General features: G+C 34.2%; 1 protein-coding gene across 1 annotated transcript; it reads left to right on the top strand.

The window, feature by feature from the left end:
• The first annotated feature begins 705 nt into the window (after positions 1–705).
• Positions 706–7,335, top strand: LOC134229123 (hemicentin-2-like). Its single transcript, XM_062710840.1, has 11 exons — positions 706–952; positions 1,340–1,609; positions 1,688–1,957; positions 4,322–4,591; positions 5,007–5,267; positions 5,568–5,861; positions 6,007–6,312; positions 6,464–6,565; positions 6,715–6,736; positions 6,847–6,941; positions 7,029–7,335. The coding sequence occupies exons 1-11, from the start codon at positions 706–708 to the stop codon at positions 7,202–7,204; spliced, it is 2,313 nt and encodes a 770-aa protein (XP_062566824.1). The 3' UTR covers positions 7,205–7,335.
• The last annotated feature ends 8,621 nt before the right edge of the window (positions 7,336–15,956 follow it).

The following is a 15,956-nucleotide window of genomic DNA, read 5'->3' as shown; positions in this document are numbered from 1 at the left end:
CAGAAGCACCGTATTTACAGAATTGAATTTTTTGGAATTCATTTTTTGGTCTCTGGGTCTTGTCTCCATTTTCTACAAATGTATGTTGGTTTTTTTTTTAATTAAAATGCACACAAATAAGGTTTCAAAATCATGGAGAGAAGACCCATAGATAAATTTTTTTTAGAAAAACGTGTTTTAAAATGTACCGTTTTGTACTAAATGTCTGATCTAGCCAAGTTCGAAGTTATTTTTAAGCAAAGCAAAACTCACAATCGGGAAATTATTTTCTTTTCCCAGTTCAAAGGGACCTGATAAATTTTTTTTTAAAAAGTTAAAATTTCATGTGACATATCGATAAAAATTTTTACTTTTCAAGTACGCCCAGATTCCTGTCGAATGCCAATCAAAAGCGCCCTCGTTCTTTTACAAAGGAAATGTGCATATTTACCATATTTAACGTCCTTACATGTGCCAATATTTTTAGTTTGAGGAAAAAATAGGAACTTGATTATTCCAACGAGTTGAAATAGTGCTCTTTATATATTCAAATACATGAATTCTTAAAACCTTCGTGAACAACGAAAATTTAAGAAGTTCAACTACAGCAAAGTCAAAAATATAAATATATGCGTAAAAAGAAACTAGACTTCATATATTTAAACTTAACAAAAAGCATTATATTATAATATCAACGTTAATTTTAGATCCCCCAAATGTGCCACAATGGAAGAACAGAAGGTAATTGAGGGTGACTATTTTTCCGTCTCGTGTAACTTCACCGAGGGAAACCCACCATCTACAACAGTGTACTGGACCAAGGACGATCCATACTTCAGACAATCTCAACAATATCTCACTATAACAAATGTTTCAAGAAGTGATTCGGGGACATATGTGTGTTTTGCAGAGAACTCTTACAGTAGCGGAAGGAGAGGAACCTCCAATAATACAATGGAGCTAGATGTGCAGTGTATGTTAAACAATAGGTTTCAATACAGGATTTTTTTGCGGGGGGGGGGGGTACAGTTTAGGACAATGCACAAATGTGTGATGTTTGATAAATACAATTTAATGTATCTCCATATATATCATCTATTTACTCGACTAAATCGTTCATGAAAGTTTTCAAAGTTTCATTAAAGTATTCCGTTTGTTTTAATATAGGTATATATTATTTTGATTTTTTCTCAAAAAAACGAACGACTACAATGGCATGTAAGGTTTTGCACAATTCTCTCGTCCGACTCTCTCATATATGGCATGTGTTGTTCTCAAATTTCTAAGTAAAGGTAGACCAAGGTAAATTAATATTCGATGGAATAAAATTATAAAACCAGAAAAAAATGTATTTTTACAGACCCTCCCAGAATATCTCTACCTTCTACTTTAAAACCAGTGGAGGGGGAATACCTTACTGTTGTTTGTAACGTCACTGAAGGGAATCCCAGACCAGTCACAAAGATATCCTGGTACAAATCAGGTCACGGATTCTTCAAAAATGGGAAAATATTGAGCTTTCCAAACATAACGAGATCACATTCTGGAACATACACATGCACTGCTGAAAACACTTATTTCAGTGGAGCAAGAGGGAGTGATAAACAGTCCATCACGATTGATGTAGAATGTAAGTTCTATTTTATTATTTATTAAAAAATTATCTGAATTGTATTAACTTTTTGGGGTTTTTCAAAATATTTTACAGATCCTCCAAGAGTTTCACTATTTTCTACTAAGTATCCCGTGGAATATAGCAGCCTTTCCGTTACCTGTTCGGTAACTAATGGAAACCCATCGAGCACACTCTATTACTGGACAAAATCAGGGGACGGTGACTTTCAGCAGAATAATACTAACTTACGTCTGTATAGTATAAACAGGAATCAGTCTGGAACTTACATATGTACTGCAGAGAATACTTACTCGTCTGGATCAAAAGGCAACGACTCTCAGCAGCTTGTGGTGGATGTTCAATGTGAGTAATGATGTTTTAAAAAAAATCCCACTCGTGTCATCTTGATATACTGCGCCAGTCTTTTATTGTCAAGAATTTTTTTTTTACCTCACCTGAGCTGAAAGCTCAAGTGAGCTTTTCTGATCACCCATTGTCCGTGGTCCGTCCATTCGTCTGTAAACTTTTCACATTTTCAACTTCTTCTCATGAAACACTGGGCCAAACTTGGTACAAAACATCCTCGGGTGATGAGAATTTTAAATTGTTTAAATAAAGGGTAAAGTCTAGGGCTGCCACGGTTCAGACATTTCTCGGTTCGGTTCGGTTCAGAAAATAAATTCTCGGTTTTCGGTTTTTTCGGTTCGGTTTTCATTTTGAGAATTTAAATAAAACAACTTTATATATATCAAAGGATAATAAGGATTAAGGTCATTGTTGAAAGTACTATTTTGCTGACACAAATATCTATCCATTTTATTCAACAGAACAAGTTGTTAAATGTAACAAAAAATAACAAAGTAATAAACTTCTTGTTTAAAATAAAATAAATATAGTTATTGACTAGAGTTATCTTGTTTCAAACATTTGAAACATTCAAAACGTGAAGTATTCCCACACTTGTGATTTGTTTTTCCTTCCACATGTGTATGCCATGTTTAAATGTCTTCGATGTTACCTGTATTTTCATTGGTTAAAGAACCCTTCATTGAAATAAACAACCAATCACAACGCGTGTTGCAAGAAAATTAGTATTATATAAAAGATAAAAAAAAACCGAACCGAATTCCGGAAAACCTGACTCAAACCGAACCGAATGCCATTTCGGAGCGGTTAACCGAGTTTTCGGTTAACCGTGACAGCCCTAGTAAAGTCCCCTTACAAGAGGAGATAAGCAGGAAAAGAAAAAAATAGGGTGGGGTCATTAAAAAATCTTCTCAAGAACCACTGGACCAGAAAAACTGAAAATTATGTGGAAGAATCCTGGGAAAGTGTAGAAATCTAAATTGTTAAAATCATAACCCCCGGGGGGTAGTGCGGGGCCACAATAGGGAATCCAAGTTTTACATTGAAATTTATAGGAAAAGTCTTTAAATGTCATTTCCAGAAACAATGGGCCAGAAAAAGTTAAAAGTTATTTGGAAGCATCCTGGGTTAGTGTAGAATCTAAATTGTTAAAACCATGGCCCCGGGGGCAGGGCGCAACAGGGAATCCAAGTTTTACATTGAAATATGTAGGAAAAATCTTTAAAGGCAGAGATTTTAAGCACCGCCTTGGCGCCTTCAAAAATACCTGGTCTGGGTAGCCCTGTCAATCAAGTGCACGAGGGTCCATCATTGGATGCTGGAACTTGATTGACATTTACTTACTGGTCCCTGTGAATACCCGGTTCACCTTGTTTGGGACTCGTGGGGACCTTCAAATTAACTCATGATCCTTTTATGTTTACCGAACATATGGTATAGAGAAACTGTATTACTATGAAAATATTTATCTTTATAATACGTCTTTAAGAATTAAATATACCTTAAGTATTTGAAAGGATTATGTTTTTTTTTAATTGTTCACCTTTGGTACATAAAACTTCTGTTATTAATTTTAGATGGGATCCTGGGGATGAATGAATTAAGACTAATTTGGATGTTACAGAAGTTGTTTTTTTTTTAATTAAAACACAAACACTAACATTTAAAACGATCTTTGTTTTTGAATTTATGGTATGATATCAAAATAATTTCTTTTATGGGAAGGGATGTTTTCAAACAGTAAAAAATAAATCAATATATAATTGATAAACCTTTTTATTACTAATTTTAAAATTGTCGCAAATCCCCAACACAGGTAAAGTTTGGCATCTGGGTATTTCACTGTGTATTAAATCACTTCCTGTGTATAAAGATTAGGAGACAGATGGCCACAGGTAGACTGCTAGCCCCCCAGGCATTCACACCTGTACAAAATAAGCTCCTCCCTCACCTGGAATTTACCACCCGGTAAAACATCTCTGCCTTTAAAATCTTTTTCTCAAGAACCATGGGGCCAGAAAAGCTGAAACTTTTGTGGAAGCATCCTTGGGTATTATAGATTGTTAATAATTAAAATCATGAGCTGGAGTGGGGGTGGGGGTTTAGGGCGGGGCCATAATTGGTATTACAAGGGGGAAATCTGGCAAAGAAAGGCATCCCAAAATTACTCAGGTTAGCCCATGGGCCTCTTGTTTATTTCCCATTTCTAATGCATAAAAAAAAAATCAGAATTTTTGCGGGGTTTTTTTCTTTCAAAGTGGTATCTTCTGAAATAAAACTGATCAAAGTTATTGATTCAATCATGTTATTTGCTTGAAGAACTAAAAGCCATTCGATTTTATTCGATTACACGTCATTTAGATCCTCCTTTGGTATCCGATATCTCTGACATAAGACGAGTGGAACATGACAACGTTACAGTGCAGTGCAACGTCACTAAAGGAAATCCATCTTCAACAAATATCTTCTGGACCAAATCAGGAAGTTCCAGCGTCCAACAGTCCGGTTCTACACTTGTGTTGAATAGCATTAGGAGAGGTCAAAAAGGAAGATATTACTGTATTGCAGAAAATTCGTATAATGGTGGAGGAAAAGGCAGCGGACAAAAATCATTCCTTGTGGATGTTTTGTGTACGTATAATTTATTTATCCTTCTTAACCTTGAATATCACTCTTTTCATAAGAAAATTTCATTCGATTGCCGAAATTACCTTGCTATTTGATTTTTTCAGGTGTAAAAAAAAAGTATGCAGCAAAATATGAAATAAACTTATGAAAAATCAATGCATTTATATATGTATATGATTTTAAAGATTTTCTTTAAATATAAAAATTAAACCTTGTTTTACTTCAAAAAATATTAGTTTTGCTGAAACTATTGATTATGAACACTGAATTTTCCATATAAGAGAAGTATATCCTTAATCTAAAAAAATGAAAAGTGGTATAAGCTGGCAGTTTTAAGGTTTTCTCTTCAATCACTGAATAATCAAAATTTCTATAAATCATCTACATTTGCACTGAAGACAATATTTATTCTCTATAGATGGACCTACTCTTACTGGAGGGACAGTGACGGTCTCTGAGGGACAACAGGCCAGCATGACCGCCACGGTGACCAGTAACCCGCCCTCTAGAGTGTCATGGTTCAGGGGCAGTGATCTACTTTATACCCAGGGGTCCGCCAGTGGGGTTTCAACTTACACCATATCCTCGGCTCAGTGTACTGATACGGTGCAATTCAGGATAGTTGCTAGCAACGGGATCCAAAATAACGCCTCAACAACCGGATACCTCTATGTCTATTGTACGTACTAATAGTGCTTTTTATGAAATGGAGACCAATCTAGTGATTTATACAAGCTTCAGAGATAGATAATGCTTCTGCTTGCTTGCTATATATCCCGAATCCTGATAAATACATTGGCCAAGATTTTCAATAACTTAACATCTGTGTAGGTATATAATGTGCATACACGAAAAACGAGCTAATTCAGAGAATGTATGTACCCGGTCGCTTAGGAAAAAAGAAGAGAATGCGCGGATCTAGTCTTTTTCCTAAGCGGGGGACACGAATTCTCTAAATTAGCTTGTTTTTTTATTGTAGGTTCGCCGCGTTTAAATTCTTCTGGGAGTATAGTTTTTATTCCAATAGGAAACAACAAATACTTGGACGGTCAGGTCACCATCTTATCGTATCCTAGACCCAACTACACTCTGACCCTCCCAAACGGTGCTCCGAATACTGACATCAGTCTCAGTATATCCACCATTACAACGAATATTTACCGCATCACACTGCGCAAGTCAAATATTCAGCCAAAGGATCATGGGACATATAAAATGATTGTTTCGAACACATACGGAACAAGAATACTAGATATTCATGTTCATCCTAAAAGTAAATTAATATTTACATTAAGTAAGGTTTAAAAAAAAAAACTGAAGAAACGCATCATAAATCAATTTAAGAGATGTTTTGAAAGAACATGGTCACTTTCAAACTATAGTGTATGTCAAACTCCATAACTAATCTTGTTTTTTAGGCAAACCTTTAAAAACAGATCAAGTATTTGTTTCTTGTGGAAACAGAAAAGCTTACATTACTTGGCAGTCCTCTTACTTTGGTTACGAGGCTCAAAATTCACTTGTTCAATACTCGACAAAACCTGACAGTGTAGCCTTTTTCAACGGCTCAGGCCTCACACCTGAAAGAATTGAACAAGAACTCTTACATGTCACAGTTTCCGGTCTACAAGACAATACAAAGTACTTCTTTAGAGTGGCCTCCATTAATAGATATGGCGTCTCTCTGTCATCGGTTGTCGACTGCACCACGGAAACTAAAAATGGTTATCATCATCCAGTTCTTTAAATTAATACTTGCACATGAAAAAGAGTAAATTTTCGATTAATAATTTAAAAAAAATCACTTTATTCAGTTGTTAAATTGTAGCATTTTACCTCTAAACATAAATACGAATTACTTTTTGTCAATTCTAGAGGAAACGTGGACTGCAAGCGTCGCTACTGGAACTGTCCTGGGAATCTTGCTAGCTCTGAGCATTGTAGCATTGGCCTTTGTGTCTTATAATTACTTTCAAGGTATCACGGACAATTCAAATATTTTAAGGTTGAAGTACTTGTATTTCATTTATTTGATTAGTTTTTGACAAGTAGGAAACTTGCTAAAATACTTTAAGAACAAGAAGGGAAAATATTTTTTATTTATACAAAATGGGTTTTTTTTGTAGAGAGAAAAGCCAAGAAAGCAAGGTTCGTAATTTTCAAGTGAGTTTTTTAGTTAACAAATGTTTTCATATAATTTAAATTAAAATTTTGTAATTTTTGGGCACATTAAAACTTAAAACCAGTCTTCCTTTCAGGTCAGGACCATATGATGCAATTGAAAAGGGAAAAACCGAAGACATCAACTTGTATGAAAAATACACGTATCAAAACAGAGAGAATGGAAATCCTGGTATGTAAACTAAATTGAATAATCTCTTAGATTTATTTTTAAACCTTTGAAATATCCAATTAACGTTTTTTTTTCTATTTTTTTAAGATACAGAATGGCCGTCAGAATTATCAATCAATAATTTGTACTCTTCAGAACCTCAACAAAAAGACCAAGTCGTAGAAAGGATTTACGAAAACACAAGTCTAGTTAAGTCCTCGAAAGACAAATTAAAACCAGAGATAAAACCAAAGCCCCAGAAGTTACCGAAACCGATTACTTAATATTTCTCTGTAATATATTTAAAAAAACAATTGCATCTTTTTTTATCCTTACTGTCATGTTTATAATTTTAATATTTTAAGAAATAGATGCTGTGATTGATTGTTGTATATCGTCATTTTTAGCACAGATCATGAGATGAATTTTAAAGACTGAATATAAGTGAATGGTGTTCTGTATATTTATTCACATAGATTATGAAATTTTTTCATAACAAATAATGTAAAATCTGTAATTTACAATTTAATCAATTACTTTTGCAAAGCATTTGTAATTTAACTAGTGCTAATTGTAACGGGGACCGTTACAGATGTTCCCCAAACGCTCCCCAACTCCCTTTTATAATCATATTCCTTGTAATTAAATAAGACAAACTCTATGCATTTGAGACTTTAACAACTTTTACCCAGAAGTGTACCATGTTCATTCAAATTTTATCATTGCACACTTGCGCATGTGAATGCATGTGCGTACTGACCATATCATATTGTCTACACAATCTATATATTTAAATATGCTAAATATTAAAGTATTTAATTCAAAAGTATATAAAAAAACGCTCATTCAAGTGTATTTTTGATTTTACCCATTTCACGTGCACGCACGTGCATACATAAGCATGGTGACCATACCTTCTTGTAGAAGTTCATGTCATCTATCTATGTTCCAAATCCTATCCTGTTTGGTTGAAAACCAAGGGAGTTATAGCTATTTAAAGTTTAAGCAAATCAGATTGCAGCGCACGTGCATGCGCATGTTTTCACGACAACTGTTATATATCATATTGTAGGACATCCTAATGCATGACTATGTTTAAAATTTCAAAGCATTTCGTCAAAAATTAAAAAAAGATATTGCGATTTTTGTTTCAGCCAATCACAGCAAAGCACACGTGCACGCAAGTGCATGTCGACCATACCTCCTTGTAGTAGTCCATTATGTCTGTCTATGTTCAAAATCCCATACTGTTTGGTTGAAAAACAAGGGAGTTATAGTCATTGAAAGTTTAAGCCAATCAGATTGCAGCGCACGTGCATGCGCGTGTTTACATGACAATTGTTATATATCAAATTGTAGGACATACTAAAGTATAACTATATTTTAAATTTCATAGCATTTCGTCAAAAAACAGAAAAGATATTGAGATTTTTGTTTCAGCCAATCAGAGCGAAGTGCACGTGCATGCGCGTGAGTTCGTGCTAATTTGACAGTGTCACATTATCTACAGTATTAATATATCTTTATATGATGAGTTTCAAATCATTTCATCAAAAAATGTAAAAGTAATAGCTATATTAAGTATATCAGTCAATTCACTCATTTCACGCGCACGCACGTGCATGCGTATGCGCGCAAAATGACCTTCGTTCCGCACACCTACACTACACACCTATTAACCCTAAAAAGGTTTTAGCTCAGTTGGGTGAACAGTTTCTGAGAACACTCGCGGACAAAAAAGTCCGGAGAAGAAATAAGAAGAAAAAAGAATAATAGTAAGAAACAGAGTAAAAACAATATGTTCCCAAACTCCGTTTGGGGAACATAATTAATCACATGTCTCATATCAAGACTTGTTTCATTGAAAAAAAAAATCAAATTACAGTGAAATAGTGATTTATTTAATTAAATAGTTTTAAAGAAATTGACCCATTCCCTGGACTGAATGTCCACTCCTATTCGTAAAATCTATCAAGAGGACTGAAAGAAAGATTAAAACTCTTACTACAGGACAAGACAGACTTCTAGACGTCGATTTGATCGATGTCGAAGGATGTCAGCTATACTGCACGGACTTCAAGCCATCAAACAAGATATGTTTCTTGTTTGAAACAACGGAAGCGAAGGATGAAGTTTCTCAAATGCAAACTCCAAGGTCAAAAGTGTTGGTATCAAGAAGGTCTTTTCATAAGGAATATACCTGTGAAATATAGAAACCCTAGTTCTGCATGTAACTGTTCAAAAGTTATGGCCGAGGTTTAAGTCTTTAGTTCTACTGATCAGAGACCAGAGGGCCTTGTGCGATAGTAAGGTGTCCGTCCGTCTGTCTGGAAAGAATTTTTCAAAATGCTACTCCTCCTTCAGTTTTGGTCGGTTTTCAATATAATTTGGCACTCAAATACTACACAAAGATACATAAGAACTGCAACGATATAATTGTTCTCCCGCCTACCTCAAAGTCAATTTCAACCAGAAGTCTCTGTTGAGACTGTAGCTCTACTGATTTGTACTTATACTAAAGGAAGAGAAAAGTAGCAGTGGGGACTAGAAACTTTACAGAAGCAATAAATAGAATAATGATATGGATAAAGTCTCTTTTTATGGCGAGATTGCAATACTGAGTAAGACTACAACTGTAGGAGTAGATTTTAATAAAAATTTACAGATTTTTCAATTTTAGTTACCATGGCAACATCAATCATCAAAATCAGAAACACAAAACTTGTAATTATATATCTCAGTGTAGTCTACTTGCTTACCAAATTATATATAAATCAGCGTGGTATTTATTTACGCTATGTATGCAGTCACAAATTTTCCGCTGAAATTTGTCCCATCAAATTTAAAATGTTAGGCAAGGAGAGTCTTAAGGTAGGATTCTTCTCTGGTTTCTGACTAGATGAAACATTCAAAGTATATATTGCTTATATTTCTTATATATTGAGGTGTAAGGAATTTAAAAGACCATATTTTTCTTTCCTCATCACAATTGTACAACTTTAAATAGAAATGGTAAACTGCGTTTGAAAACTAGCAGGGACTATATTTTTGGCGGAATGGTGGCGTATGAAAATGTCTTCTTTTCTGCCTCTCAAAATTATAATAGAACAATGAATTTAGTAATAATTTGTACACAATCGAAGACTTGGAGAAATTTTCAAATGTAAGTTAAATTAATAATGAGGGACTAAACTTTCAAAATATATCAAATAAATATGATTTTACAAACAAACTAGAACTTTCTTAGCTTTTAAACGCTTCCTATCAAAGTGCAGATTTGAGCCAAAATTCCATAAAAAGTATTTTTTTCTCTCTTAGTAAACGATCAAAACTTTTTTGTTTTTGTATCATTTTGTCCATTTATAAAACTACTTTATTATATGTGAAAATAAGAAAAAGATAAATATAGGAAGCATATGAAAATAACTAATATATCCTTAAAAAATGAAGAAAAACAGAGAAAATTCGGATTAGCCAATATCAAGTTAAGTTAAATTATTTATGTAAATTTGGTAATATCATGCTATAGACCCGATATAGTAATGTGTTTATGCAAAAAGAACAATCTTTAAACTTTTGAAATAGAAGTAGGTATCACATGATTGGCAACAGTTTTTTTTTTATTCTTAATGTCAAGGAAAAAGATAATGACCTTGACCTGACCTTACCTCTAATATAAAACGGTCAAATTTAATTTCACTGATACTATCACTTACTGATATTGTCTTCTTGATTCTGTGAAAATTTCATTATTTTTTAAATATTAGAAATATGAGAAGAATCCTACCTTAAGATGTCCTTGAAATTTTCTACCAGCGGATTGAATAGAAATAGAGATTCCGCGGAATAATCCTGTTGAAAAAAAAGTATGTCTTCAGTAATCAGATAAACTGCATTTGGAGTACCGTTTTGAAAGTATTTCACAGAAATTTCTATTTTTAGTAACAAGGCAACATCGTTAATCGAAATAAAAAAACCCATATACAGAATTATAAATCTTAATGTAGTCTACTTGTGATAAAAGTTATATTGAAAACAAACCGAAACTGTAGGAGTAGCATTTTAAAAGTATTTCACAGAAATTTCTATTGTTAGTACCCACGGCAACACTCTTCTTCAAATACAGAATTATGTATCTTAGTATCGTCTACTAGTGTGCAAAGTTATATTGAAATCAGACCAAAATTGTAGGAGGAGTAGCATTTTGAAAGTATTTCACAAAAATTTCAATTTTTTAGTAACCACGGCAACACCGTTCATTGAAATCAAAAACCGATATAAAGACATGTATCTTAGTGTAGTCTACTAATGTGCTTAGTTATACTGAAATCAGACCAAAACTGTAGTAGGAGTAGCATTTTAAATGTATTTCACAGAAATTTCTGGTTTTAGTAACCACGGCAAAACCGCTCATCGAAATCAAAACCCGACAACAGAATCATGTATCTTAGTGTAGTCTACTTGTGTGCCAAGTTATATTGAAATCAGACCAAAACTGTAGGAGGAGTAGCATTTTGTATTCAAATATTTTTTTAATATTTGTATTGATATTTACATGGATTTACATAAAACATTCTTTCTTTGGGAAAACAACGAGAGATAACTCTAAAATTTTGGTAAAACTTGTGTTTTTCACTATAGAAATCAACGAAAAACGGAAAATATTTTTAAAACATCTTTCCCCCCGTGAAACAAAAATTTCTTTTTAAGGGTAATATGGACTATCAATTCATAAATTCATATCAAAGCTTTTTGTGTTTCACAGGGGGAGGGCATATGTTTATATACAAAAAAACCCCGAAAAAATGCTTATTTGTGCAGCAATTTCCAAGTGCTTTACAAAGGAAACTTTTTTAACTAATATATATGCTTAATTTTATATGCATAAAACATAAGAAAAGATTTAAGATAATTTTATTTATTCATACTTAAGACTATTTCAGAATATGGTGATGCTTTGTAGCCCGATATCAGAGGAAAGTATCGTCTGGTGTTGATAGAAAAATTTAATGAAGAAATATTTTTAAAATTGTGTGCACCTTATAAATGACAATTTTGACTACATTCCGCATGAAAAAGATACATTTATCAAACTTTTCTTATTTTTGAACTAAAAGTATAGATCAGATGCTTTTTGGGGGTTCACGAGTCTTTTGAAACAGTCTTGGATAGCAAAGCTTCATAAAAAAGAGCCCTTAAAAACAGATCATTTTCATCTTGTTTCAAGAGCTGGAATTAGGGATATTTTACTTTTTAACCCTGGAAGTGAAATAATTAATCAATTACCATTGAACTGTTTTTCTTTTTACTAAACAAAGATATTATGGCCAAACTGTCATTAATATTAAATCAAATGGTTGTAAAATGTAGGCGGGATTCAAGAGTTAGCGTGCGTAGTTATTTCGTGCATAGGTTTTTGATTTCGATGAGCGGTGTTGCCATGGTTACTACTTACTAATAATAGAAATTTTTGTGAAATTCTTTTTTAAAACGCTACTCTTCCCACAATTTTGGTCTGTTTTCAAAATAACTTGGCATACAAGTAGACTACACTAAGGTACATAATTTGACACATCGATTTTTAGGTCACCTGAGTAAACTCAGGTGACCTATTGCTATCCGTTTTCGTCCGTCGTCGTGCGTTGTGCGTTAACATTTGAACATTTTCAGCTTCTTCTCTGCAACCACTGAACCAATTTCAACCAAATTTGGCCTAAAGCATCTATGGCTGAAGGGGAACAAAAATTGTGAATTTCATGATCCCTGCCCCCCTGGGGCCTGAGGGGTGGGGCTAAAACCACTAAAATTAATGCAATCTTTAAAAATCTTCTTCTTAACTCCTGGACATCAAGCAGTCAAACTGTTTGCATGATTGTAATCAGCATTGAGTCCTCTACCAAAATTGTGAAATTCATGGCCCTGGGGTCAGGGGTTCTAGTGCTAGGGCGGGGCTAAATAAGTAGGTAGTGAAAATGCATTATTTCTTTGAAAATCTTCTTCTCTGCTCCTGGGTATTAAATAAACCAACTAAGCACATAGTTATGATGAGCAAGAGTGCCACTACCAAAATTGTGAATTTTATGGCCCCAGGGTCAGGGGTTCTGGTGTTAGGGCGGGGCTCTATTGATTATATAGTGAAAATACATGAATTCTTTGAAAATCTTCTTCTCTGCTCCTGGGTATTAAATAAACCAACTAAGTACATAGTTATGATGAGCAAGAGTGCCTCTACCAAAATTGTGAATTTTATGGCCCCAGGGTCAGGGGTTCTAGTGTTAGGGCGGGGCTCTATAGATTATATAGTGAAAATACATGAATTCTCTGAAAATCTTCTTCTCTGCTCCTGGGTATTAAATAAACTAACTAAGTGCATAGTTATGATGAACAAGAGTGCCTCTACCAAAATTGTGAATTTGTTTGGCCCCAGGGTCAGGGGTTCTGGTGTTAGGGCGGAGCTCTATTGATTATATAGTGAAAATACATGAATTCTATGAAAATCTTTTCTGCTTCTGGGTTTTAAATAAACTAACTAAGTGCATAGTTATGATGAGCAAGAGTGCCTCTACCAAAATTGTGAATGTTATGGCCCCAGGGTCAGGGGTTCTAGTGTTAGGGCGGGGCTCTATAGATTATATAGTGAAAATACATGAATTCTCTGAAAATCTTCTTATCTGCTCCTGGGTATTAAATAAACTAACTAAGTGCATAGTTATGATGAACAAGAGTGCCTCTACCAAAATTGTGAATTTGTTTGGCCCCAGGGTCAGGGGTTCTGGTGTTAGGGCGGGGCTCTATTGATTATATAGTGAAAATACATGAATTCTTTGAAAATCTTCTTCTCTGCTCCTAGGTATTAAATAAACTAGCTAAGTGCATAGTTATGATAAGCAAGAGTGCTTCTTCTAAAATTATGAATTTCATGGCCCCAGGGTCAGGGGTTCTGGTGTTTGGGCGGGGCTCTATTGATTATATAGTGAAAATACATTAAATCTTTGAAAATTTTCTTCTCTGCTCCAGGGTATTAAGCAGATGAACTACCTATATAGTTATGCTGGACAAGGGCCCATATCTTCCAGAATTGTGAATTTCAAGGCCCCAGGGTCAGGGTACCATAGAAGGGGGGGCTGTACATATATACTGAAAATGAATGAATGGTTTGAAATCTGCTCCTTGGTATTAATCAAATATCAAGGCCTAAGGGTCAGGGGTTCATGTGTGGTAGGGGCACTATTGATTATTGCTGAATATTACTGATTAGTTGAAATGCATTTTTTGTTCCCTTACCCTGCATATGGGTATTAAGTAAACAAACTAAGCAACTGCTAAGTGTATTGATATGATGATCAATGGTGCCTCTTTCAAAATTGTGAATGCCATAGCATCTGGCTTAAAACATGAATCAAATTCAATCACTGGAAAGTTGTTGCATAATACTCAGGTGACCTATAAGGCCCATGGGCCTCTTGTTGATTTTGATTAACGGTGTTGCCGAGGTTACTAAAAATAGAAATATCTGTGAAATTCTTTAAAACGCTACTCCTCAAATTTTGGTCTCTTTTTAAGATAACTTGGCATACAGTTGACTACACTAAGGTACACAATTTAATGCATCGGTTTTTGATTTCGATGAATGGCGTTGCCATGGATACTAAAAATATAAATATATGTGAAATTCTTTAAAACGTTACTTCTCGTACAATTTTGGTCTGTTTTCAAAATAACTTGGCATACAAGTAATCTACGCTTAGGTACATGATTTGGTGCATCAGTTTTTGATTTCGATGAACGGTGTTGCCATGGTGACTAAAAATAGATTTTGTTAAATTCCTTTAAAACGCTTCTCCTCCTAAATTTTTTCTCCGTTTTCAATATAACTTGGCACTCAAGTAGACTACATTAAGATCGAAATTTAGTGCATTGGGTTTTGATTTCGATAAACAACGTTTCCTTGGTTACTAAAAATAGAAATGTCTGTGAAAATCCTTTAAAACGCTACTCCTCCTACAGTTTTTCTCCGTTTTCAATATAATTTGGCACTCACGTAGACTACACTCATACAGTGAGGTCACCGATAACGAATCACTTAGTAAATTTGCTAGTTGATAGTTCGTACCTGAGTCCGAGTTAAATTCATAATACAACATTTTTTGGTGGTGCCATGTTTGAGTTAAAACATCATATATTTTTTTTCCAACAACCACTAATTAAATAAAAATTATCACTGTACTTGTATGAATGATGTTTTCTCCTTTAGCGGATCATTTTCTCCATTACCGAATCACGTGACATACAGCTGATTATTTTTGTTCGAGACCGTGTAAATTTAAAAAATACCCATTTTACGTAACGTTTTACTATGCCTTAAAATATTTAAACAAAAAAAAAAAGTAGAATGGCTAGGATTTTTTTGAGTTGTGTTCATTTTATTGCATCCGACAATTAATGCAAAAACAACAACAATGAAATCATGGGGAAAACAAATGACTAGTTGATATAAGAGGACGTAAAATCTATATGTGATGAACTGCAAACAGCCGAAGAAGTAATTCTTGATTCAGCAATTGTACTCACTAAGCTACCATGCCCCCCTCCCCATAATTTTGCCGCTATTTAGAGCACTATAGAAAATATACCGCTAGATATATGATTGTGCCCAACAAAAAACAACAACATCCAATTACCTTTTTTATGCTTGATTGTCACGAAATTTTGGTAGTTGATAGTGCCCCCTCAACTGAAAATGTATTGCTCTGCACCCCTCCCCCCCTTCCCCACCAACTGAAATTGCTTCCTACGGGTCCTGGCTTCAGAGATACCTAAAGCTGAAAGGAACAATATATTTTTCAAGATGTCGAGAACCAACACCTAAATTTCCTCCAATGAGCAGAGACAACTTTAGAAATGATGATGCTGGTATCCATTCCAACATTCACAGTAGACTATGTATTCTGATTTATTAAATACTAGATGTTGTCCTTTCACTTTATATGGGTCTACATTCAACTGTCCATCATCTCTATAGAAACGAATAAGACA

Source organism: Saccostrea cucullata, unplaced genomic scaffold, assembly GCF_032062105.1.
Source record: "Saccostrea cucullata isolate Sc308-1 unplaced genomic scaffold, CSIRO_AGI_Scuc_v1 ctg4796, whole genome shotgun sequence".
NCBI lineage: Eukaryota > Metazoa > Mollusca > Bivalvia > Ostreida > Ostreidae > Saccostrea > Saccostrea cuccullata.
Note: the sequence above shows the minus strand (reverse complement) of the source record. Positions and strands in the feature narration are given on the sequence as shown.